The 24,068-nt window shown below is 35.6% G+C and overlaps 1 protein-coding gene across 1 annotated transcript in view; it reads left to right on the top strand.

Moving 5' to 3' along the window:
* The window catches only part of MALRD1 (MAM and LDL receptor class A domain containing 1), a 234,716-nt gene that overhangs the window by 159,427 nt on the left and 51,221 nt on the right, over positions 1 to 24,068 (top strand). Inside the window, exons 30-32 of the mRNA XM_041489150.1 lie at positions 754 to 915; positions 3,288 to 3,445; positions 10,277 to 10,478. Of these exons, the coding sequence (XP_041345084.1) occupies positions 754 to 915; positions 3,288 to 3,445; positions 10,277 to 10,478 (522 nt within the window). The remainder of the gene's footprint in view (positions 1 to 753; positions 916 to 3,287; positions 3,446 to 10,276; positions 10,479 to 24,068) is intronic.

Here is a 24,068-nt window from a genome sequence, read left to right as displayed (position 1 = left end):
ATAAATGAACATAGTCTAAATCCTCAAACCCATTCTGAACAGTCACAGTCAGACCTGTATCTAAAATGCGTGGCTGATTGTGATGCTTAATACTTTGTAACATTTTTCTGAGGTCTCATCACAGGTGTTGTTCACAGTCACACTCAGCATTTGTGTAGCTGCCTCTGCTTTATAACTAAGAAAAAGATGTTATGGAGCCAACAGAAGAGATTGTGGTGCTATTTGATTCATCTGCCCTTCACCATTTATATAATTTTGTTGATTAATTACTTTTCCAAAGTAACCTGAAGCAGCAGATTTAGAAGTGAGCAGTTTAACTCAGACCTCTTGAATTTAGTCAATGAGTGTCCTAATCACTAGAACATATCTCTCGTCATAAAGCTGCCATCAGACATAATGTTCACAAGGCCAACACATGCTTATGAAAAATGCCACTGTGGAAGAGCAGTCCAGTTTTGCTAGCTAATTGTCTGGAAATCATTCTTTCCATTTACCTTGGATAAGAACTAAATTTGGTGGTCATTGGTTTGTCATGGGCATTCATCTGTAATAAAGTTTATACCTGCTCTTAAAGTGAAGAATGAGTTATTCCTTTCCTCATTAGCTACCATATATTATTTATGTCCATGCATGGATTTCAGGGAATCACAGTGTTAGCCATACAGAGTCCTTTTCATTTCCATTTTTAGTGTGCGCACTATAGCACCTTTATGTAGAGCTGGGATGATAACTGACTTTTTGCTGTATTTTCAGGTTACTACACAAGTATTCCTGGAAGCTGTAACTTTGAAACACAAGATCAAGAATGGACAACTGTATGTGGTTTAACACAAGGCACTACTGATGATTTTGACTGGAATATTAGCAAAAGTGCTGTCACAGAGCAAACACATCCTCATACTGACCACACACCAGGTATTGCCATGTGTACTACATCACTTCTGGGAAAATAAAATATTAATTGAATTTTAAAAAACTACAAAAAATGTAGATCAGTGCCAAGATAACAGCACATCTCAGTGTGATCAGCTGATACATGGGAATGGTTCAAAGCTGTGCCAGGAAAGGTTCAGACTGCACCTAAGGAAGCATTTCTTTACCATTGGGGAGGGCAAACACTGGAACAGGCTTCCTAGAGGTGTTCGGCGCCCCCAGCCTTTCAGTGTTTAGGAGGTTTTTGGGCAATGCCCTTAACAACATGCTTTATATTGGGCAGCCCTGGACTAGATAATCATTTTAGGTCTCATCCGACTGAAATAATACTATTCCTTTGTATTCAACTCTAATAACAAATTTCAGCTACATAACGTCAGCTTCTGACATTAAAAGATGCATTCTCTGATGAAATCGTAACTGGTTATAGTAGTACTCTTCTCCCTGTCAATATTTTAAATAATCTATTTTCCTGAATTGTGCCCCCATCCTAATGAATTTTATAAAAACATGTAACTGTATGCAGGATGAGGAGCAAAGTGTAGGGCTGTGTGTGAAATGCCTGAGGCACATACCTTGATTTGACTTACCTCCCTGACACTGGCTTGCCAGAAATGTTATTATAGAAGTTCTTCCCAAGATATTTCTGACAAACTGCTACCACAATGCCTGTTGATTTTCAGGAGAATGAAATTTATTGATAGGCAATTACAGTAATCTGTATTATGTAGTAAGCATAATTATATATTGTATTACACAAATATTAAATAATATATTCTTTATATTATACAATATATATGAGTGGGATATTAATTTCCATTGCAAATGTACCAATCTCTATTTGAGAAGTAGTTAACTTTCTTTCCAGAAGCCTTAATGGTTAGAATCTCTATCTTAATTTCCATCTAATCAGCAAAATATAGTTAATATTCAACCTAGAATTATCAAAATTTATGCTGTTTTTCTCTTGGGTTTGTGAGCCGCATCATCTCCAGGCTTTGACTCTTTTTCTCTTGCATTTTATGTTTTCAAAAACAGCAGAGACACCTTATCATGGGTGGCTGTAGCCACTTCTGTCCAGCTCATTTATCCTCCCTCTTCCTTTATTCTGCACCTGCTGCAGGAACTGCTCACCTGATGGTGAGGGAATTCCTTATCTACCACAAATCACAGTTTTTGCAGACATTCCTACTACTTTATGTTGCAGGCTGTAAATCTGGAAGTGCATTCCTCTTGGAAAGGGACAGAACAGACAAGGTAGGGGTAGAAACTACTGCAGCTGTTCCAGGCAAGCTTTTTCTTGCAAATAAGTAGTTTGACTTGCTTCCTTGCTGTTACTTTGATGTAATGAGATAACAAAACAACCACTAGCCCCTGGCTTTTTAAGGAGATATTGTGTGTTTTTCTATTTCAGTTTCTCTCATTTAATTAATTCTTTGTTTCTGTGAAATTACCCAGCAATTGTAAGAAAAACAAAGTTAATAAAAAGTGAAGCAAAAGGAAAACAAAATTAGAGCAAAGTGTTTACAAAATTGTCCAGATTTGTAATTTACTTTTAAGTTACCCAGGCAAGATATTCACATTAGCTACAGAGGAACTGCTTGTCAGAATTGCCAGCAGCCTGTAATACTTAGAAATATCTATTGGTCCACCAGGTTTAGGTTGGATATTAGGAAAAGGTTCTTCACCCAGAGTGTGGTTGCGCACTGGAACAGCTTCCCAGGGAAGTGTCACACAGTGTGACACTTGGGGTGACCTCTGCAGGGCCAAGAGTTGGACTTTGGTGATCCTTGTGAGCCTCTTCCAAGTCAGGTTATTCTATGATTCTGTTTAGCACAAGGGACATCTAGGACAAGTAGCATCTTCTTATATTGAAAGAGGAGAGACTTACATTAGAAATTAGGAAATTAGAAAGAAATTCTTTACTCAGAAGGCAGTGAGATACTGGAAAAATTTGTGCAGAAGCTGTGGATGCCCCATCCTTGGAAGTGTTCAAGGCCAGCCTGGGTGTGTTCTGAGAAGCCTGATGCAGTGACTGGCATCCCTGCCCATGGCATGGGGTTGGAACTAGATTACTTTTAAGGGCCCTTCCAACCCAAGCTATTCTGAAATTCTGTGAAATACACAAAGCATTAGCAAGGAAGATCTCCATACAAGTATTGTATATATTATATACTACATGGTATATGGTATATATTATACTACATGTATGTAGTAAAAAGATGAAGAAATACTAGTATCTGTGTATATAAAAATGCTTAGAAACTAAAGCAAAGCATAAAATAGTACTGAAAAACTCTAAATATTTTTTCTTTTTTTTTTTTTCTTTTTTTTTCTTTTTTTTTTTTTTTAAGGTAAAGGACAGAGATTTTTGTATGTCAACTCATCTGCCCAGAAGGAAGGAAACAGAGCAAGGATAATTACCACCAAATTCTTCCCAGCTAGTCTTGGGATCTGTAGAGTTCGCTTCTGGTTCTGGATGTTTCCTTCTAGGCAAACAGGAGTCTTAAAGGTAGAAGTCTTTCTACTACATTATGGCATAATAATACTTGCTTTAGTACTATTTGCATTTTTGTGTCTAGGATTAGCAAAATCTCAGGAATTTATATTAACAAAACTTCATCACAACTTACTGCAACTACACAAATCTTCTCCTGACAAGATCAAATGACAGTTCTGCTTTAGTTTTAGCTCCACTTGAAGTCCTTTCACTACATGTGTAAGAATTAACACTGCAATTTGACTAGTATACTAAAACCTACCCAGTACCAGCACAGTTCTCTGCAGAATTCACTCTAACATGAAACAGAGACAATTCTAATGTTTAGTGGTTTAAATTATATGTTTTAAAAACATTAGTGCAACTGTGTGTGAAAGGTCTTTTATTAAAACAATTGGAAATAAGGTATTTAACTGTATTAGCAATATAGCCCAAGTTTCCATGAAACTGTCATCTTGCTGTTCCACCAGCATCCTTAACAAGTACATTTTTAGTTGTTAAGTAATCCAGTAACAGTCCAAGCAGGGATGTGACCCCTGGCAGACAGTTCACTTCATGTGACTCACTGTATAAATATGCTGCACAGTTCCTTTTAAGTGACCTGAGAAAGACTCCTATCTGTGGGGTTTGTTAAATTTTGAAAATATAGGTAATGTTAATTTTTTTAGTCAGTACAGAATATAAGTCAGTCTATGTTACAATGTTTTTGTAGTCTTGGACATTGAATTAAGTCAGAAAGTTCTTTACCACTGTTTTCTCCACTGGAAAAGATAACCACAGCACTGTTCCATGGGATTATTGTGCAATTAGGCTGGAAGGGCCTCAGGTGGTCTCTCATCCAAACCCTTGCTCCAAGCAGAGTCAGCTACAAGATGATGCTGGCTGGCTCAGGAATTTACCCAGTCTTGAAAATGTCCATAAATGGAGACTACTCAGCCTCTAGGGGCAACTTGTGCCACTGGTAAACTTTCCACTATCTTCTCCTTACATACAGCCCAAGGATAGTGTTATCCTTCATTCCACCTTTTTTTTTTTCTTTCATTTTTTTTCAGTAATTTTTTTTAGGATGGGATTTGCATATCAATTTTATCTCTAGCACCTAGTTTATTACTCTGAGTATTACTGTAAATTTACTTATTGATAAAAAAACCCCTGCATTTCATGAAGTTCATATAAGCAGCAGTAAAAAGCAAACATAAATTCCCTTTTTTGACCTGTTGATAGCTGAAATACTGTGAGATTATCTATGATTAACTACCTGCTTAAATTCAAGTATCCTGGACCTTACAGCATGCAAGATTGACGATGCGATCCTTTGAAGGAGCTTTTGAATGTTTTCAAGCATCACAGAACACTTAGCATTTGTGAATAAGTAGATGTGTGTGGCCTGTGTGAGTTAGCAGGCAGACAGCCAGAGCCTGCTTTTTAATTGGACTTTTTAAGAAGAGTAGTTTAATTTCCTCTAATTGCCTCAATTTTGTAAAGAATTGTCTTACTCCCACATACAAATAATGTTCCCTGTTTATGGCTTTTCTACATGTACTCTTTACACAGAAACCTATTCACAACAGATTGAGGCACTCAGCAAGGAATATCACCTCATCACAGAATCAATTTACCTCTGTGGACATTTTGCTTTTTTCTATCAAACTAATAAGCTATTCAGAATCAACTGTTGCTGTTATTAAATCAAGAATATAAATTACCTGTACCCATTCAAGTGAAAAAGGAAAAAGCCTAAAAAGAAAAAAAAGAAAAGCTATAAAATCAACAGCCCAAAACTTCTGAAACAACAGCTCTGTGAAGATTTTTCTTTTTTTTCAGTTTGCACTGGAGGTGAAAGAAGTCAAATTGTAATAGGAAGTTTGAATAATGTGCCAGAATATAATAACATCAGTACAAAAGCTGATATAGTTCTTATCTGAAAGACAGCTATCTGGTCGAGTCTGAATTTTAAAAAAATAAAAGGACTGCAGATATGGGATATACTGAGATGTGTGATTAAAATAACATACAAGGTATCAGTAAAAGAAAGATTAAAATGAATATTGTAATGGTATAGGAAATAGACATGGTAGAACTACACAAAATAGTGGAAAGTTACAGGAACAATCCTATTCTTACTCAGAAAAGGAACTAGTGACTGAGGAAAAGGGAAAAGGAACTTGAAATGCTTCTATTCTGTATTCACAATGCACATTTCAATGGCACAATTCCATTGTCACAAACTGTAATTTGTTCATAGGGAAACCAAAAGTCTGGGCTATTATTATTATTTTTAGAAAGAACACAAAGTTTACAGCAACTCTTGCATTAACATAGAATGCTATTTAAAAGACATCTGAATACTCTCTGAATACTCAGGATTTCAATCAATCATTAATCAAGAGGAAAAAAAATTGCTTTGTAATGACTTGGTAAGAGTCTTTGAAAGAGGAATTATCCAGCACTAAATACAAGTCTGGTCATAATATATAATATATATTATATATAATATATCAATCAATATGTTCTGGACAAAAATACCTCTTAATACAAACAAATGTTGCTGCATTATGCTGCAAATGTAAATTTTAAAAAACTCACATTTCTCTTTGCATTCTTATGACTACTTTGTTGAATTTAATGGTGTAGGAGAGCAGTTTCAGCAAAAATTGGATGTGATTTTCATATCTGTTTCTTCCCAATGGAAATTCTATTGATCATCTGTCAGTTAGACTGAAAATACTCAGTGTTTATTATTCTTCTCTGCCCAGGACTCTGCCATACTCCTACAGTGGAGAATTAAAACTGAAATGAATACCTGATGTGATAGTGTAGCTAATATAACAGTCTTCTGCCTTCATATTTGTTGATACTAAAATAACTGATTTATAATAAATTTTGGTATAAAACAGGTCACTTTTACTCAAAAAACCTAAATATTTTATTACTTCAAACTAATGTTTAGGAAAAAATTTATTACTTCAAACAGAGGTTTAGAGGAATAAAGAGAAAAGAGGTAAGTAATTGTTTAAGTACTTCTCTGTTGGGACAATGAATCATGATACAATTTTGTAATCTGATTTGTGGACTTAGAAACAATTTCAGAGTGTCTCTGGTGGGACTTCCATCCAAGGAAGTCATGTGATGATGACTGCTGAGGAACACCAAGAGTTCAAAGGCATGATCTTAAAGAAGTAAAGCAGAAAGCCTAGCATCATTATTCACTGGTGTCAATGGAAATTTTCCTCAGCTGACACAAGTCTCTGGTGCCTAATGAAGTGAAAATACAGGTTCTCTTTCTCAAGATTTTCCTGTTTCCTCGGCTGGCAATTAACGACTCTTAAGCTGTCAATGGTGGAAGGATACATCTCTTATTATGCACCCTTCAGACCTGCATTGCTTTCTTATTTATTAGGCAATTCATGTGGAATGTAGTACCTTCCAGCATTCCAGCTGCTAGATTCAGGCAAGATAATATATCATATTGAAAAGTCAGGATGAGGGTACAGGATAGCCAGGAGTTGTAAGTGCTGATTAACAAGTAGAAAATAGTTTATATTTTTATGACTTTAAAAAGTACTTTCCATAGCCTCACAATTAAATAGAAGCTGACAAGTAATTCAGAAGTTTCTAACACACAGGATATTCTGTGGAGAATTAGAACTGAGTCATGACTTTAAGGCGGTAAATAGGATTTTCTAAAGAATGTTGTTCTCTGTGGATCAGCTAGATCAGTGTTAGGCTGCAGAACAATCTTATCAGACTCATAAATACAGAGCTGTTCAATGGGATTTTGCTACAACTTGTTGTCTGGTTGCTTTGAGGGTTTTGTGGTTTTGGGGGGTTTTTTTGCTTTGCTGATTTTTGTTTGGTGGTTGCTTTTCTTCCATTACATACCACATAGTGGGATTCATCTTGCCAGCTTTTTTCTCCAGCATTTCTTAAGTTGTTTTCACTACCAGTGAAAACAACTAAAAGGCTAGCCTGAACACTTTAGATAGGATGCTGTGCAGGAAGGTGGTGCTGGAGGTATTAGCACCACAGAGTTGTACCCTTCCAGGGCTCTAGGGAAATCTTAACCATAAAAATTTGCTCGACCTTTCATGTGCTGTCTGTGTTTACACAGGCCAGCAAAAGTCTTGTATACACTTGACATTATTCCTGACTCAGAAGATGCTCAAACACTGAGTGACATGGGTAGCCCCAGGAGAGAAGATATTTTTTTGTTTCTTCTCTTTCACTGGGCACAACCTCAGAAGAAATAAGACCTGTATCCCCTGCTAAAGGAACACAGTCCTTGGGTATCCCATTTTTCTGAGCTCTCCTTTAATCTCATTTGACTTAGCATGCACTTTCAGCTATGTGTTATTCTTTTAGAAATTTCATCTAACATTTTTTAGAAGACATATAAGAACACAGACCCTTTCCTGGCATAGTTGTGGATATAAAAAGGTTTGGAGAACTCAGGTATTCAGGAGTACTTTTGCAAGTAGTGGGATTGAAGCATTACCCCAGGAAGGCACATGACAAATGAAACAGAAATGTTCTCAGTTCATCTGAGATTTCCAATGTACCAGTTTAGAGATTTACACTAAATATCAGTTTCCTCAATTAACTATGTGATTGTTATACACCAGGTTTAAACTTTAGTATAACTGAGGACAGAGTCACATAAATTATCATAACATGTTAAATAATCCATTAGTAATTACATATCTGCATACCCTTACCGTATGGTAAATGTATGTTAAAACTCAAAGGAAAACAAGGCATGTAAGATGACTTTGCATCTATGTGAACAGGAGCTGTTGTCATCAAAATGTCACACTTAAGACCCAGTTTGACTTGCTGCCATTCCAGACCCACTGGCCAGTGAACACACAGCAGGATTCCTGACTGCTTTATTGCTGGTACTGAGCTTGAGCTGCAGGGTTGACCTGAATGTGCACAGAATGGGTCCTTGCTGCACCTGAGACCAGACTTTGTATGGACACAATGAAATTTCTCTCTACATAGTCCTGTACAAACAATTATTGTGCCTTGAAACTTTAAGTACGACAAAATTCTCCTACTAACCTGACCAAAAGAATTGGAAAAAAAAAAAATCTGGCTTTAAACAATGGGACAATCTTTAAGTATCCCATAAGATGCTAGTATTGTCTTCAAATGTTTTGGACTTTTCCCACTTCCCCAATAGCTATTTGTGCAGCTGTGAGACTCAACAGTGAGATATGCTGAAAGGGATTACCTCAATATTTACCTTCCAAAAGTAAATATCACTGCTTATAGCTAAAGCCATGCTAACATTGTTATATGCTATAAAATTCCAGATCATCAAGATGGTCATATCTCATGATTGATGAAATAGTGAATGGCTCCAGAGACACATAGAGGTGTTTAACATTGTCCTAACCTCACATGAAGGGTTTCTCTAATCAAGGGTTTTAACATATTAAGACCACAGAGCCTGGTAATGTGAAAAACTGTTACACAGTTTTAAATTTTATTTCATGGGTTGAACCACCTATTTCTTCTCAACACCTGTCCTTTTAGCCCTGCAAGAGGTGTGCTTTTAGGAAGACAGTGACAATATATTGCTGTTACACAGTCCTGTAACCAAAGATCAGGCTTGAAAAAGTTTGGTCCTGATTTAAGTTACTCTATGTCAGTATTCTTTATTGCTCCCTTGCTCTAAAAATAATACAAAAAAAAATTTGCAAGAATTTTCAGGCATCATAGATATTTTAATCAATACACCAAACTCTACAAAGTATGTGGGATTTAAGGTGCCATTTGGATTTTTAGCTTATTTGTCCCACCAGTTGGCCTGGGAGAATCAAACTTATTATACAGATCATTATACAGAATTATACAGATCATTAGCAAGGGTTCAAGTTCATAACTTTCTTGGGCCTCAGGGTTTCTGTTACATTATTAAACTGGAGCATTCAGTTGGCATCATGAACCTACAGGTCACTGGAAAATTAGTTTAAGAGAATTATGTTCCTGAAAGTGATGAGAAGAGGATATTGATTATAATACTCAGTCCCTTAAAGAAATAGTTACTACTTGGAATTGTTAGAATATGCTTCCTTTCTTTTCTCCAATTCTTTTTTTTTTTTTTTTTTTTTTTTTTTTTTTAACCTGGTCAGATTGTATAAGGATTTTATAACACCTGAGTGGGAAAAGCAACTATCTCTGTATTTTCCAGTTTCATGTTGGCATAAATTCACTCGTTGGTGGTTAATTGGCACTTCATTCATTGCTATACTTATTTCTTCCAGTATTTAAATATTTTATGTCTTTTTATTCATACCCTTGCTAAATATGTTTGCAATAACTTTTTATGACTGTCTCAAACTCTGTATAAATTGCTAGTACCAGATGACAGACTTAAATCCCTAGTTGCTAAGTCTTTTATTTATACCTCTAAAATCTTCACTCAGTCTAACTATAAGGAGGTCACCATTTCAAGATGAAAGGATAGCTCAAGATGCTTCTCAGTCTTTCAGTATTTCTTCAATTTTTAAATTAATTTGGGGTTAAGTCTTTGCTCGTTATCTTCGGTATGTCAGGCTGAGACTGTAGATTTTGCAATTAGTGATTGGGTTAGCAGTTGGGGTTTTTTTGTTTGGGTTTTTTTTTTTTTTTTCTTTTCACAGTAGCTTTATATTTGAAACTGAACTAGCATTAGCAAAGTATTCATTAACATTTGGTCATCACCAATATGAAGTGGGTCTGAACCATATCTAGCAGGGTCATTACTGCCCAAGCAGGGAGGTGCATTGCTGCACTTGGGCTGTGTTACTCTCCCAAGCTGCACTCCCCTTAATGCTGACTTATTTCTGTCATCAACAGGTCTACACAGTCGAAGAACATGGAATGGATATCCTTATGTGGTCTTCTAGTAGAAATGAAGAAAACAAATGGATGTATGGAAGTGTGGTTCTCTCCAGTAACAGCCTTTTCAGAGTTGCCTTTGAGGCTGAAGTGGGGTGGAGTCAACCCACAGAATTTGCTCTTGATGATATTTCTTTCACCCCAGAATGCATTGATGGAGGTATGCTATTACACAACTATATATTATACATTTTGCTTTTCAGAGGGCGAGGATCTGTCACTGTATATCACTGTCACAAAATCTGACATATTTTTCTCAAGATTTCTAGACAACAGTTTTAGCTAGAACTCGGACATACGAATAATTATAGCAACTTAGACTATTACTGGCATTGAGGAGCTGAACCACAGTTGAGAGGAATCTAATGCCATTCCACTGTATTTTTTCTCCTGTATGAAAAAAGTCAGAGAAGATATTAGTTTAGGATCAAAGAGTTTTATGCGTATCAAGGTAGTTCACAATTATTTTCAAAAAAAGTTGTTAGGTTTTTTTATCTTGGCTCTTTTCATAAAATACAAATGTGTACCACATTTGCCTCGCTAACATTTTCTTTGAGTATTTACAATCTCACTTCTGCTACGGAAGTATTTGATCTATGTAGAAAAATAATTCTAATGTCTTAAAAGGCCCTTGTTTTTTCTGTGAGAAAAACAGTGGTTTACTCTGAAAACAAAATGTAGCATATGATACCATATCAGAAGAAAAAGAACAGTATACATGCAAATACATATTCTGGTAGAAATATCTGCAGAACTCAATGACTAAGGGACAACTAGGAATTATTATTGTTAAATAAATGCCAATATGAAGGTTATAAAAATCTTCTTTGATAACCTTTCTTTTTATTAATACAACTCTTGTTGTTCAGGTAGGACAGCCTGTGTGTGACCTAGTTGTTGTGCTGCTCAAGAAACTATTTCTATTATTATTGCCATTGTGATAAGCACCTTCTGGAGGAATTAAACACATGCTGATTAAAGCTTCAAGTGAAATAATATGTTCACACGGGTGACATTTGTTCAGTCTCAAGCTCAATGAGAGTTTTGTTTATTTTCTCTAAATAGGCTCAGGCAAATAATATTTTGGAATGTAATTCAATGAGCTGCAGACTATGTGCATAAACAGGCATTTGTTCTGCCCGTATTGCGTTAATCACCTTTTTTAGCCATATCTTAAGGCTTACATAGGCAGTTTCATGCATAGTATAACATAATAGGGAAATTTTCAAATTATATATTTGAAGTACCCGTAATTCTGAAATAATCATAACTATAGAAATAAATTAATTTTAATGGAACAACATTTTCTAATGACATTATTATTCTCCAGAGATTTTCCAGTTGTAGAATACTTTAAAGTATCTAACTTGTATCACAATCTGTTCCTCTTACAAATGTGATATATCATAAATTCAGCCTGAAGAATATTTATTGGCATTATACTGGTTAGTTACAGTTTGTTGAATAAGTCAAAAACTCATGCCTTACCTACATGCATCAATTGCAACTTGATAGATAATCTTCTCTGCAGACAAAAAACTATATCTAGATGCTGTTACTTAAGATTGGCTTCATACTGTCCTTGGAAGAGTCCTATCTTAATAATTCTTGCTTGCCTGGTAAAGCTTGTGAAGAGGCAAGAGAATTACATAAAATCCATGCAATACAATAAACCCACTGCAATTTAGGAAAAAAAGAACCTACCGGTGAATTTTTAATACTGTTCCTGACAGAGAGCTTCTTAGGAGGAGGTGCTGTTTTTTAATAACTCTTGTGGCTGGAGAGATGCTTAAATATTCAGATGGTAAAATTTGAAGATATTACCTTCGAATAGTATAAAAGCACTCTCCTGTAGATATTTGAGCAAGAACAATTTCTGTAACAGGATCAGTGGGAAAGTTTACCTAATCCACTGTAAGTCCTGCTTTGATTGTTGCTCATTATGTTTATTCAAAGACCTAGTTCAAAGAAAAGTGTATTACCTGCAGTGCAGGTTTTGTGTAGTGTTCTTCCTTTCAGAAGATAGCTATACTACTGCAGATCTTTTTTCCTCTCTCTGTATCATTATATTTCAGCTTGCCTTTAATTACTTTGAGTTTCCAGAGGCAACATGTTCTAAATGGAAGCAATCACAATTTAGCAGGTTGGGAGCTCTAAGTAATAAAGCATTGCCAGTAGCTCTAATTCAGTTGTGGTTTTTATGTTTTTAAGTAGTCAGTCCATATTAGCCATGACAGTTTCTAGATATCCAAGAATACTTCTGAACATTTAAGCAAGGTGTTGTCAAGGTAGTGCTAGATCAAGCTAGGACTACTGCAGAAGTAGCTTGCAGCTGATGCTAATGCAGAGGGAGCTGGCAGTGGCACTGGATCTAGTTCAGAAATAGCTGCTAAATGAGATACATTCATACCACTTTTCAAGGTTCATAGTTTTCTGCTGATGAAGTTGTGTGAAGATCTTATTTTACATCCTAGGGACCAAAGAATTTAATTGTTAATTAGTTGCAAATATCTTCTTCACATTTGTAAATAACAGCTTGATTTAAAAAAACCACAAAACTTTATCTCTATTATGTCTTAATTTTTTTCAAAATATAAGTTACAAAACATTTCTACTTCTAGTTTCAGATGGAACAAAGATTCCAAAGTATTGAATCAGATTTTATGTTCATTGATGTCTTTCTCATAGTATTTTCTAGTTGAGCTGAAATAGGAGGCATTACAAAATAGAAATTCTAAAAATTATTGCTACACCTAATTTAAATCCTAGCATTAACCCAAAGATGCCTAATAACCAAACTTTATTCTGCATATAAAAATCAGAATACTATATTTTGCCACTCATTCGTTACTACAGAAATAAGCCAGATGGACAAATTTGGTGTAATTTAGTTAAATAGCACTACAAATTGGAGCACGATTCTCGAGAAATGAATAAATAGCAAATATATTTTGTTATGTCTTCCAGAGATCACCCAAGTGAAATATTTGTGCTTGTGGAGATCTGGTGGAAGAAGGTAAATCTCAGTACAAAGTCAGCACTGAATAATGCTCCAGCTCTTTTATGCAGTCAAGTTACCTGCAAGGCCCTATTTAGCTGCAACTCTTTGGGAATTTATACCTCTAAATTGTACTGCTTTGACTAATTGCTGAAGTAATTTTGGTTTATTCAAAAAGACTAATGTTGACATTTTTAAATGAATATTTCGGATGAATTTTAGGTATAAGGACGAGTGCAAATATATCATGTGCCACCTGAGGCTCCAGAGTATTTGAGAAAACAGTATTTGCTTTTTCACCAACAGTCATGCTTATCACGAGTTCAGTATTAATACTGCTTACCGAAATAATTAATTTGAATGCAATTAATCTGGATGTGCTTCTGTGTCTATTCTTCTTCTTCTCCTTTCCTTATAATTCTCTCTTTTTTTAATTACTGTTTTTAGTCTATGTTTGCTGCATAGTTTATTTCCCATAGCTGGTCACACTATATGAAGTATTTTCTTTCTTTTCTTCTGTTTTGTGAACTACTTTTTATCAACTTCAATAATTTTATTTTAAAATCTTTTTTACTTCTGAGCTTCCTTTTTCATATATTCCCTTCTTTATAAAATATTTTTCAAAAAATGTCTCTTTAGCCTATAAACTTAGCACATGAGAAAGGACTGTCATTGTTACAAATTTCCCACCACATCCCCCTGCAACTTTCCTTTCACCTGAAAGATCTGTCTCCAGTAGAATATATTATTATGTAAGAATACATTATTATGCATCTCTAACACTGTGTCATCTGACAGTGGTAGAATTGTGAATATAGAAAGTGCTATTTCCCAGATGCAATGGGTCAGGGCTTTTTTCTGTTATTGCCATAGTTCTTGATTTTACCACACAGGTTACCAACAAAAGGGTCGGATTTGCCTCTTAGGACCTGAAGTACAGTAAAATTTTCAGTGATTGCTGGCAGCTTTCACTTAGGTGAAACATTTGCTTTGAAATGTCATAATTCTTCCAAATCTCCCCACTGCTGTGTAGCAAAGTACAAACTAAACCTTCCGTAAAAGTTGTGTATAATCCTTACACTGAGCAAGCTTTCACTTGCTGTTAAAAAACAAATAGAAGAAACAAATCAGAATCTGTGAATTATAAGACAGGTTTTAGCTTTACATTCAAGCCCAAGGGTATTTTTAAAAATGTGTACAAAGGCATCCCATTACCCTAAAACCTCCAAGAATTGGATTTTCAATTTATTTGAACCATCATAAGACAATCATGAGATATAGCAACATCCATCCCATTAGATCACCTTTCCTTATTTTTCTAGAAGAAATAATATTCCAAAAACTGTGACAAAGGAAATTATATTCAATCAAACTTAAGATAGATATACTTAGAACTTCTATTGAGCCACAGTAAATAAGAAAAAAGTTCATCTAGAAATATAACCTGTCTCTAACAGTTCTAGATGTCAGGGAAAGAGTATAAGAAAAGGGGAACTATACATACTGCTTTACCCCAATACATTTCCCGTTGGCAGCCATCTGTAATTCAGTCTTCCTGAGCCATATGTAGTCTCAGAATAATGATCCTCAAGTTTTTTTTTCTTTCCTTTTGAACTTATCTGTTCTCCTTTTAACATCAGGGAAATGTTTAATATTCAGAAATTAAATTATATACTGCTGCTGCTTATATGAATCTAGGCTTATATTCATGAGTAGAAAAGCTTTAGTGCTTTCTCATTTAGGCCTTGAAATGCATGAAATCTTTATTTCAACCTTGGCAATTCACACTTTTGTGTGGTGGGTAGGATTTTCTTAAGACATCTCCATAAAGCAGTTTCAAATCTCACAATAGATGCATGCTATAGACCCAGTCCTGAAGTTCCTTCAGAGTGAAATAATTTTCATTGACTTCCAAACAACAGCAGAATATATGCAATGTCATACCAAAAACTGGTGCAGGTTCAAGCATCAAGATGAGAAGGAAAGTGTTCCAAAGGGCCAGAGCTATAGGCCATTCTCTTTGCTCAGGGTAGAAGGAAATGAATGTTATAACTAGCTTCTAATTTAAACTCTGTTTATGACTGTTTATAATTAGAACATAGCAGAATGAAGATAGAATCTAATACTTTTTCATTGAATGACTTAGTAAAAGAATATTAACTCTGAAAACAATTTCTGTATAGCCAGACAGTGGAAAGAAAGTGGTAAAATAAAAATCTATGTAGATAATCATATATAACCTTGGCTGATAATGAGCCAAGGTTTTTAAAATCAGTATTATTCTAAAATTCTATAATTTTAGATTATATGTGGTATCTTGAAGGTATCTAATTTTCAGAAAAAAAATGGGAGCAGCATTTCTTTAGAAGTGAATCCCCTTGTGATTTTAGATAACAAACCACAGAGCAAAGATATATATGTGTGGAAATACTAATGTCATAACATCTTGCTTAGTTAAAATTTGTTTCTCACAATATATATTCATAGAATGACAGACTATCCTGAGATATTCTCATCATACAGAGATGAGATATAATTGAATATTTTTGTTTCTCTGTGTACATTTTTCAGATATATCTTTGACTGCAGAATTTCTTATCTTGATGAAGAGTTTTTCTAAACAACATATAGCTCTGGTGTCCAAATATTTGAAAAGCATTTGATAACTACCTTCATAACTACTTCTTATTGCATAATGTTATCTACCTGACAAGTAAAAAGAAGATGGGATAAAAAAAAGGCGTCTGTAATTTTGAGTAGTAGTTTGGAAATGTCCAAGCCATTATTGTTTTCAGACTCTTTTTAAAAGTAAAAATTTCTGAATTGACCAAAAAAGCAAAATATGAATCGTCCAAAATGCTTCTCCTGTGCAGACCCTAAAATGACAGACTAACAACAAGTTGTCTTGAATTAGGACAATTAAAGAGGAGACTCTGAAATGAGTTACATCCCCTTAGTCTTAACCAATCCCTTCCACCAATAAGGAATGAACACTAGTAGATATAAGTGAAAAAATACCATTTACCTATAAGTGGAACAGCAAAAGGCAAAAAAAAAAAAAGTAAATAACCACTACATAGAAAATTGCTAAATCACAGGAACTCCACAGGAGCAAAGAGAGACCCAAAATGCCAGAAACACCCTTCCCAAGATGGTTCCCATGTACCTTGAAAGACAGAGGGAAAATGGTGCCTGCTCTCTCGCCAGGATGGTGCTCCCCAGGTGGCCCATGGTCTGGGAGGCAAAGGGAGAAAGGGTGGTGCCCAAAAGGAACCCTCCCAGGAAGGTGGCAGCTTATGGATCTGCTCTAGTGGCAAATGAAGACTCGCCAGCATGTGTAGGGACAGCTCTGCTGCCCACTGCTCCTTCCTGCCACCCACTTCACTCTGCCGGCGCTGGTGCTGATGTCCTGACCCACTGCTGTGCTGTGGGGAAATCCACTCTGTCGGTGCTGATATGGGGGGAGCCAGCCCCATGGGACCAGCTCAAACTTCACTGCCTATGGAATTTGCAAGATTCACTCTAAAGTCGGTTTCTAATTGCAAAATGCAGCTCTTCCAAGTTGCTACAGTGGCAAGCCCAGATACCAACCCAAAGAAACCCTTTCAAAAGGGCAGCATCCACCTTCAGCAAACTCCACCAGGAAAAGAAGGGAGTCAGCTTGGGTGTGCTGGCCATGGCATGCCCCAGCTGCCCCACAATTCTGGTTCTGCGTGTGCTGGGGCTTAAAGAGACAATAAGAGATTGATATGAAATACAATGACATTCTGGGTTACCCGTGGCTGAAGCATAACAGACAAGCTAGTCAAATCAAACACCTCAGAAGCCAGCCATTTGCAGATAATTTTATATGCTCTTCAGAACTTCTCGTAGATCCCATTTTGCAACAAGAAAAGCAAAAATGACGTTTTTATCTAATTAAGAGTCAGCAAGCCAAAAAGCAGTGTGGGTGTTTGTTTGAGCTTTGTGCAAAAAAATAGCTGCATAGTGCAGAGAGAATCTTGTTGAGGGGCGAGCATGCATATGTGTCCATGTGTCCATGTGTGTGTCCATGTGTGTGAATCTGTGTGTCTGTGTGTGTGCGAGCATATCCATGTGTGTCCATGCATGGAGCAACACAGAAAATTCTGCAGCAAAACAGGACTCATCTGACAAAACCTTAGACAGCCTATGATCCTTCTCTGAAACTCCCAGAGCCCAAGTGCTGGAAGTACTGGAAGGGTTAACTGCCTGAACTGCTAATACTAACTGCAGTGTTAGCTCATGGGGAAAAACACTGTAGAGGAGACTTAACTTTTGATTTCTTTAAGTTGCAGAGCCAGGGGAATCACTGTTAGCTTGTCTGCTCATGCTTGCAGTGAAGCAGAAATCTCTCTCACATGGAGTTTCTTTCTCAGGGAGAGAGAAAGAAGAAATTCATGGAGTTTCTTTCCTCAAGGGCAGGAGATGAATCCTGGGTGAAGTTGTAGGGGGAGGCTGCTCACAGAAACAAAGGAGGGGAAGAGGAAAGCAGAATGAGTAGCAATAGAGGCCTCGCGATATCAGGGATATTTGTGAATAGGTTCTTCAGTCAATTAGCATTTCTCTGAAACCAATCACTATATGCTTTAGATCCATGTTGCTTGGCAAAGATAGGGCATTTATGCATTTTTAAAGACTAAAACTTGTGATCCAAGGCATAGTACCTTAGAGAGCTTCTTCAGCCTGTTCTTGTACCTTCCAGTGCACAGACCTAGCCAGTGTCAAAAGCAAAAATTTTTTGTGGATTTCACAGAAAAGGAACTGGGAATAATTTTAGGATGAGATAATTGCACTGTATAAATTAGGATAATTATTGGCAATTCCTAAATGCAATTATGTTTTGTATGTTTAAATTAATAATTGTACTTTCTTTGTCCAAAACCTTTGGTTACTCTCTGCCTTCTTATAACTTGTCCAGAATACTGAAATCTTCTGAAGCAAGCTTATGCCTTTTGGGAAATTAAAATTCTTCAGATTTATTAATAGTGTATTAAAATAGTTTCCTTAATATTGAACCTCCAAACCTCATCTGTTTACAGCAGAAAACCTTCAAATCACACAGATGATATTTTTCCTTGCTAACTTCATTCATAAAAATCAACATATTTCCTTGGAGGGATGGAGAGAAATAATATTTGGAATGAAATGGTTTCATGACACTATCTTAAAGTGCAGAAAATTCTTAGACTCTTCCTTGTGTAAAACCTACTCATCTCCTCAATGTCTTCAGATTTATCTCAGAAATTATATCCACTTCATTTTGTCAAAGTTTCGCAGCTTCTCCAGTTTGTCATTGCTCCTAATAAATAAACAAACCAACAAATCCATGACATTAGCAGGCACAGCTAGCAATTCCCAGAGTATTCTTAAGAGAAATATTGCAAATATTGCCATATTCCTGTCATAGGTAGTGTGTTCCAGCCAGAAGCAGTAGTTCTCTGAGTGAAGACTAAATCATAGCTTGACTTTACTGGCAGTAAACCTGTCTGTTTTCCATTATGTTTGTATGTTAGCAAACTGTGTCATTTAAAATAAATTCTGTGCAGACATATAGAAATCTGAAGTCATTGGGCCATGTTCTGCTTTTTTTTTAATTCTGGCTTTGTCAGGGGGTCTCTGGGATCCATTCCAGCACCCTGCTCCTTACCTCTCTCCTCATGAAGGGAAGAGCCTTGAAGATTCAATTGGCCAGACTCATTTCCACCCCCCCTTTTTTTTTTTTGTCTTTTTACAAGCTTGCAAATAAACAGCAGGAACTTTATTGTAACAGATAAAAACTCATGGAAACATTGTTAAAGTATTTGCATAGTTTTAGTCCAATTAATTTTTGTAAGTAGTTTGCTTCCTTGCAGCCACCTTGAATGGGTTGATTTCATGCCCTGATCCAATGTTTACTGAACTGAAATTGAGGACTGACATCTATTTCGAATTAATTAATGCACTGGATTGGACCCGTAATTAATTTATATTCTTGTCTAATGAAATCTATTGGAGGGAGTTATTCTTGACCTCTTTTAGCTGTAGTTAATAGGTCCACCATTTTTATTACATGTACTAGTCAAATTACTTATGCAAATATATCAGACAGGTTGTTGGTTTTCAAGGGTCTGGTGCAAGGCCCATTAAAATCAATATGAGTTATCCAGTTCACTTAAATGGACTTTAGAGCAGGCTCTGATACACCTGAGGTGGTGCTGCCTAACAGCATATGGGGTAACTATTTCATGCTCCCTGGTGTTGATTCTAATGGCAATGTCCACTGGGCTTAATTAAAATTCACAGTTACAGGTGATATATAAATATAAATGGGGACCTACTCTGCACCAGAGATCTTTGTACTTGAAGAGGAAAGGCAGAAAAAAGGAGGATAGCCTGGAGGTGTTGCTTCATTCAAATTAAGCATGTTTGTGTGCTGCTTGCTGTGGTAATGACTGTGTAATACAAACATTTAGTTTATATTAGCATTTGGGTAATAGCAATTCTATGGTTTTCTGTGTCTGAATCCCTGTGATTCATGAGCAAACTATTTGCAGTGCCAACCTGTGAAGCTTGCTTTACAGTCAGGAAACAGGATCATATGCTCCGTGGATGACAAAGACAATAATACAGCAAAACATAAGTGTACAGAAAATGTTCATCAAAGAACAGTAAGCCTTTAGCAAATCCCTATCCCACAAATATATAATTGTGTCCTTGACAATGAGCACTTATTGACTCAACCCTTTACATATTGTAAAGGGTCTTTTCTCCAAAATCATCAGTTCATGGGCTCTATTTACTGTAAACATGGTTTGATGGTTAGCACATTGCAATAAAAATGTATTTAAAAGCATCTGTTTGATCTGCCAACAATAAAATACAGATATATCCAGCTGTAGTTATTGTAGCTCATGGAACAGTACATAACAAATTTTATTTGCTTTAAAGACGGGTCTGATTTTTATGGTTTTTTTTTTGTTTTGTTTTTTTTATTTAATCTACCTCAGATACTTAACTTCTCATAAAAGTGTGAAGGTGCATGTGAGGTAGCACTTCTGGTCTGTAGACTATAACTCATCCAGCACAGCTGTGCGGGTAATTTTCAAAAGACATAGGACCAAATTAAAATGTCAGGTTTTAGGACCTAATTAAAATGTCTTTTTTATGATATACAAGTAGATGTTATATGCACATTTTTAAACCCTTTCTTTAATTTTGGTTATTTGCCATATGCAAGGTAAAAATAAGTGCAAAATAAAACACTGAGTGCAAAGTAAAGTAAATAAGGACATGTACTCAGCTTTCTACTTGAAAAGTTATAATTTCTTTGGCTATAATGGAACATCAACCATTTACTGCTGTTTTTCATGCGAATCTAAATTCAGACTCAGTCCTTTGCAGTGCAGAGGTTATTTTTGCTGAAATTGTTTTTGTTTAGTTTGCTTTTCATCATGTGCAAATACTGAATTCTTGAGGATTTTTACTTGTGCTTTTCAGTGAGCATGCAGCCTGGATACAAAAAGCTGAAGCTTTTACCCTGTCTTCCTTAGAACTCATCATTTTCAATAGATTTATCTCCAAATCATTAAACCGTTTCAAACAGATAATGCTTTTGAAAAAAGTAACCTGTACAATGTCTCCTGCACTCCTGAATGTGGTCTGAAAATGAGTCACATGGCACTCAGGAGATGAGTGCTGCCTTGGGAACATCTTTTCTGCATTTGAGAAAAGGTGAGAGAAACATTTTCTTGGCATGCCAGTGTTAGGCAATTGTTGAATCAAACAATATTAAGTGACAGAAAGGATGTGTGGGCCACAAATGGTCCAATTTTCATTGAAAAGGCTTCACTTCAGATTCTGCTGTTTACCTGACTTTCATATAAACATACAAGAGGAAAATATTAGGCTCACAGGTATGCATACATTTAAAGTTGGTTTTAATGCTAAATTGTGTGACTGTAATTCTGGGTGAGTCAGCACATGGAGGGTGTTTCTGACTCTCATTAGTGCCAGCTCGTTTTTCACTGCAAACCACATTGTAGTGCTAACACCTCAGTTTAATTCTTCACAGTGGCAAGAAAACAGAATGAATATTCTCACTTTTTAGAAGGAAACGTGTCAGTAGCAGATACTGCAATTATGAGCTAAAAATAAATAATTATATAGACAGTAGCTTTGAATACAAGTAATTGGTTTTTCATTAATGTTGCTGGAGATTTCAGTTGGAATTAGTTAGTGATTTTCTACATTTGCATATTCTTAATTAGCTTTTTTTAGTTGTTAGCTTTGTACAAATTAATGTTTTTATAAGTTTTCAAAATTTTGACCAGGAACATTGAATTTATAATTAGGAAAAACATTTATAAACTACATTATGTAAAGAAAATAGATTGAACTTCAGGGTAGAATTTTGGCAGACTTCTTATAGAATGCCAACCAGAGCACAATTTTTCTGTAGTATCTGAAACCAAACACATGTGAACTAATTAACATATCACATGAGTTAATAAGCAAGGGATACTTCTATGAGCTTTGAAGTACATTCTCATCTCATGCACTGTTCTGATCTAAAATGATTTTACTTATTTCAGGGTATGACTTTGGATTTTTTTTAATGTAGTGCAAATATAAAACAGACCTCAAAAAGACCCCTGGTTAACCTTACACCTAACTCAACCTGGACACATCTTCGCTGCCCTTGGCACTCTAATTGCACACTCTAATACAATTGCTATGCAAGTCAGGAAGAACTTTATCCTAAAAATTATTTTCTAACAACCAGAGGGAATAATGATAGAAAATAGTAAGAGAAAATAATAATAGAAAATAATGTTATTAAAAATAATAATAGAAAAATAATCATCCCCATTCAAAAAGAGCATTCAAGCATTTCTCTAAATACTGAATTTGGCACAGGATTATTTACATGCATAAGCTCATTATGTGATTGGGCTGCTAAGGCTAAACTGATCAGGGTTACAAAAGTCTGAAAATAATTTTAAACTCAAGGCCAGATTCATAACAAGCAACACATTCAAGAAATATTGAGTTTAAGAGGGGATTTCAGTTTACAGAATATATTTGGGTAGAAGCATGTGAATAAACATATCAAGAACAGGAAATTAAACTGGGTCAGAAATGCTCACAAATGTATTATAAATGCAATCTTTCCTGGAACATAAACAGGCAACCACAGCAAAGTCAAATATATTGTATCTGTGTGAGGTTAATTTCCATAGTATCAGAACAGATACAGAAAACCTAACACAGGACTATGCAAGGACAAAAGAATGTGCATAAGCAGAACTGACTGCAGCTTAAGTCGTTTTCACTGCCTAAATGCCCCCTAGGCACTGTGAGGAAAGGGTCAGAAATAACAGAAAGGAAAAAAGTACTTTCAAATATAATCATACTTTTTTATTTTTTCCCGGACCAAGTGCAAACTAAAAAGAAAAGGTTTTTTTTTTTACTCCACTGTGCAAGATTTGACAGCACTAGTTCTGTATCAATGGAGAGAGAAATATATTCTCCCAATGGCATTTCATCAGTATCTTGGCAGGGTCATGGCCTTATATATAGTTTCTATGTGACAAAACAAATTCAGCATTTTCATGGGCTACTATTATTATCTGGTAAAGTATAGGACCAAAGTAGAAAAGAATGCAAAATCTAGAATACTTTTAATCTACAAAATCAATCCACTATGTGGTCTGAATGCCTATTATCAACTACCTAAAACCAACTTCCATAAAGCTTTTAATGTAGCTTAAGTAGATTTTTTTTTTTTTAGACTAACACATTTATAAAAGACATGTGAAACCACAATCTTTTCAATCCCACGCAGAAGTTCACATCTTGGAGGTATGCATGGCGTAATTCTGAATACAAACAGGACGAAATATCACTAGGTTATCATTTTCACTGAGTCAATATCCATTTTTGTTATTTTATGTTTACATTATATCCAGTGAATTAAATACATTTTTCTAGTAGAAAGATTTAATTTAATTAGAGGCATTAAATATTATTAGGAATGTTCTATTGTATGAAGCTTTTCAATTATGATTTTCTGATATAAAGTCAACTTGAAAATCAAAAATTTCTAGTGTATAGAGTGTCTGTATTAAACAGAACCTTGAGCTCTTTCTCCTTATAGCTGCTTCACAAGCAACTGGATGGTAAAATAATGCTGGTATTCTGTTCATCTGGATGCATTAACAGTTCATTTATTTGTACAAAAAGCTATTGTTATTTATGATGGTGGTATCCTGGAAACTGAGCATGTTTTAACAAAGTCCTCACACCGTAAAACCCTAGCCTGGTATTACAGAATACACAAACAAACATATATGACCAGTGGATTAAAAGTCATAAAATCATGCCAAAATCCACGTACTCCCTTACAGAGTGTCATGCCTTAATGCAGCAGTAACATTGTACATCTGAGGCCAGAGAACAATGCTTGCACCTTTTCAAAAGCCAAGATAAAACCCATCCATGACTTTTGTGCTTGTCTTCTTTGCCTCAGCCCAAGTCAACAGCAAAACTGCTCCCCTCTGTCTTTTATAGAGGAAGTGACATTAATTTGTCTTACCTTGTCTCTAATGATCATATTATATTTTTTACTCAGCTACTGCAAATTGACCTGGAAAGATTAAATGTATGGAGCTAAATTCTGGAGATTTTTCTCTTTTTCTTGCACATAAAAACTACCATCACATCACATCACTTCCATGGGAGATCCTGATGCAC

This window comes from Pyrgilauda ruficollis, unplaced genomic scaffold, assembly GCF_017590135.1.
Source record: "Pyrgilauda ruficollis isolate IOZ18807 unplaced genomic scaffold, ASM1759013v1 scaffold12, whole genome shotgun sequence".
Classification (NCBI taxonomy): domain Eukaryota; kingdom Metazoa; phylum Chordata; class Aves; order Passeriformes; family Passeridae; genus Pyrgilauda; species Pyrgilauda ruficollis.
The sequence above is the reverse complement of the archived record's forward strand: the minus strand, read 5'-3'. Positions and strand labels throughout refer to the sequence as shown.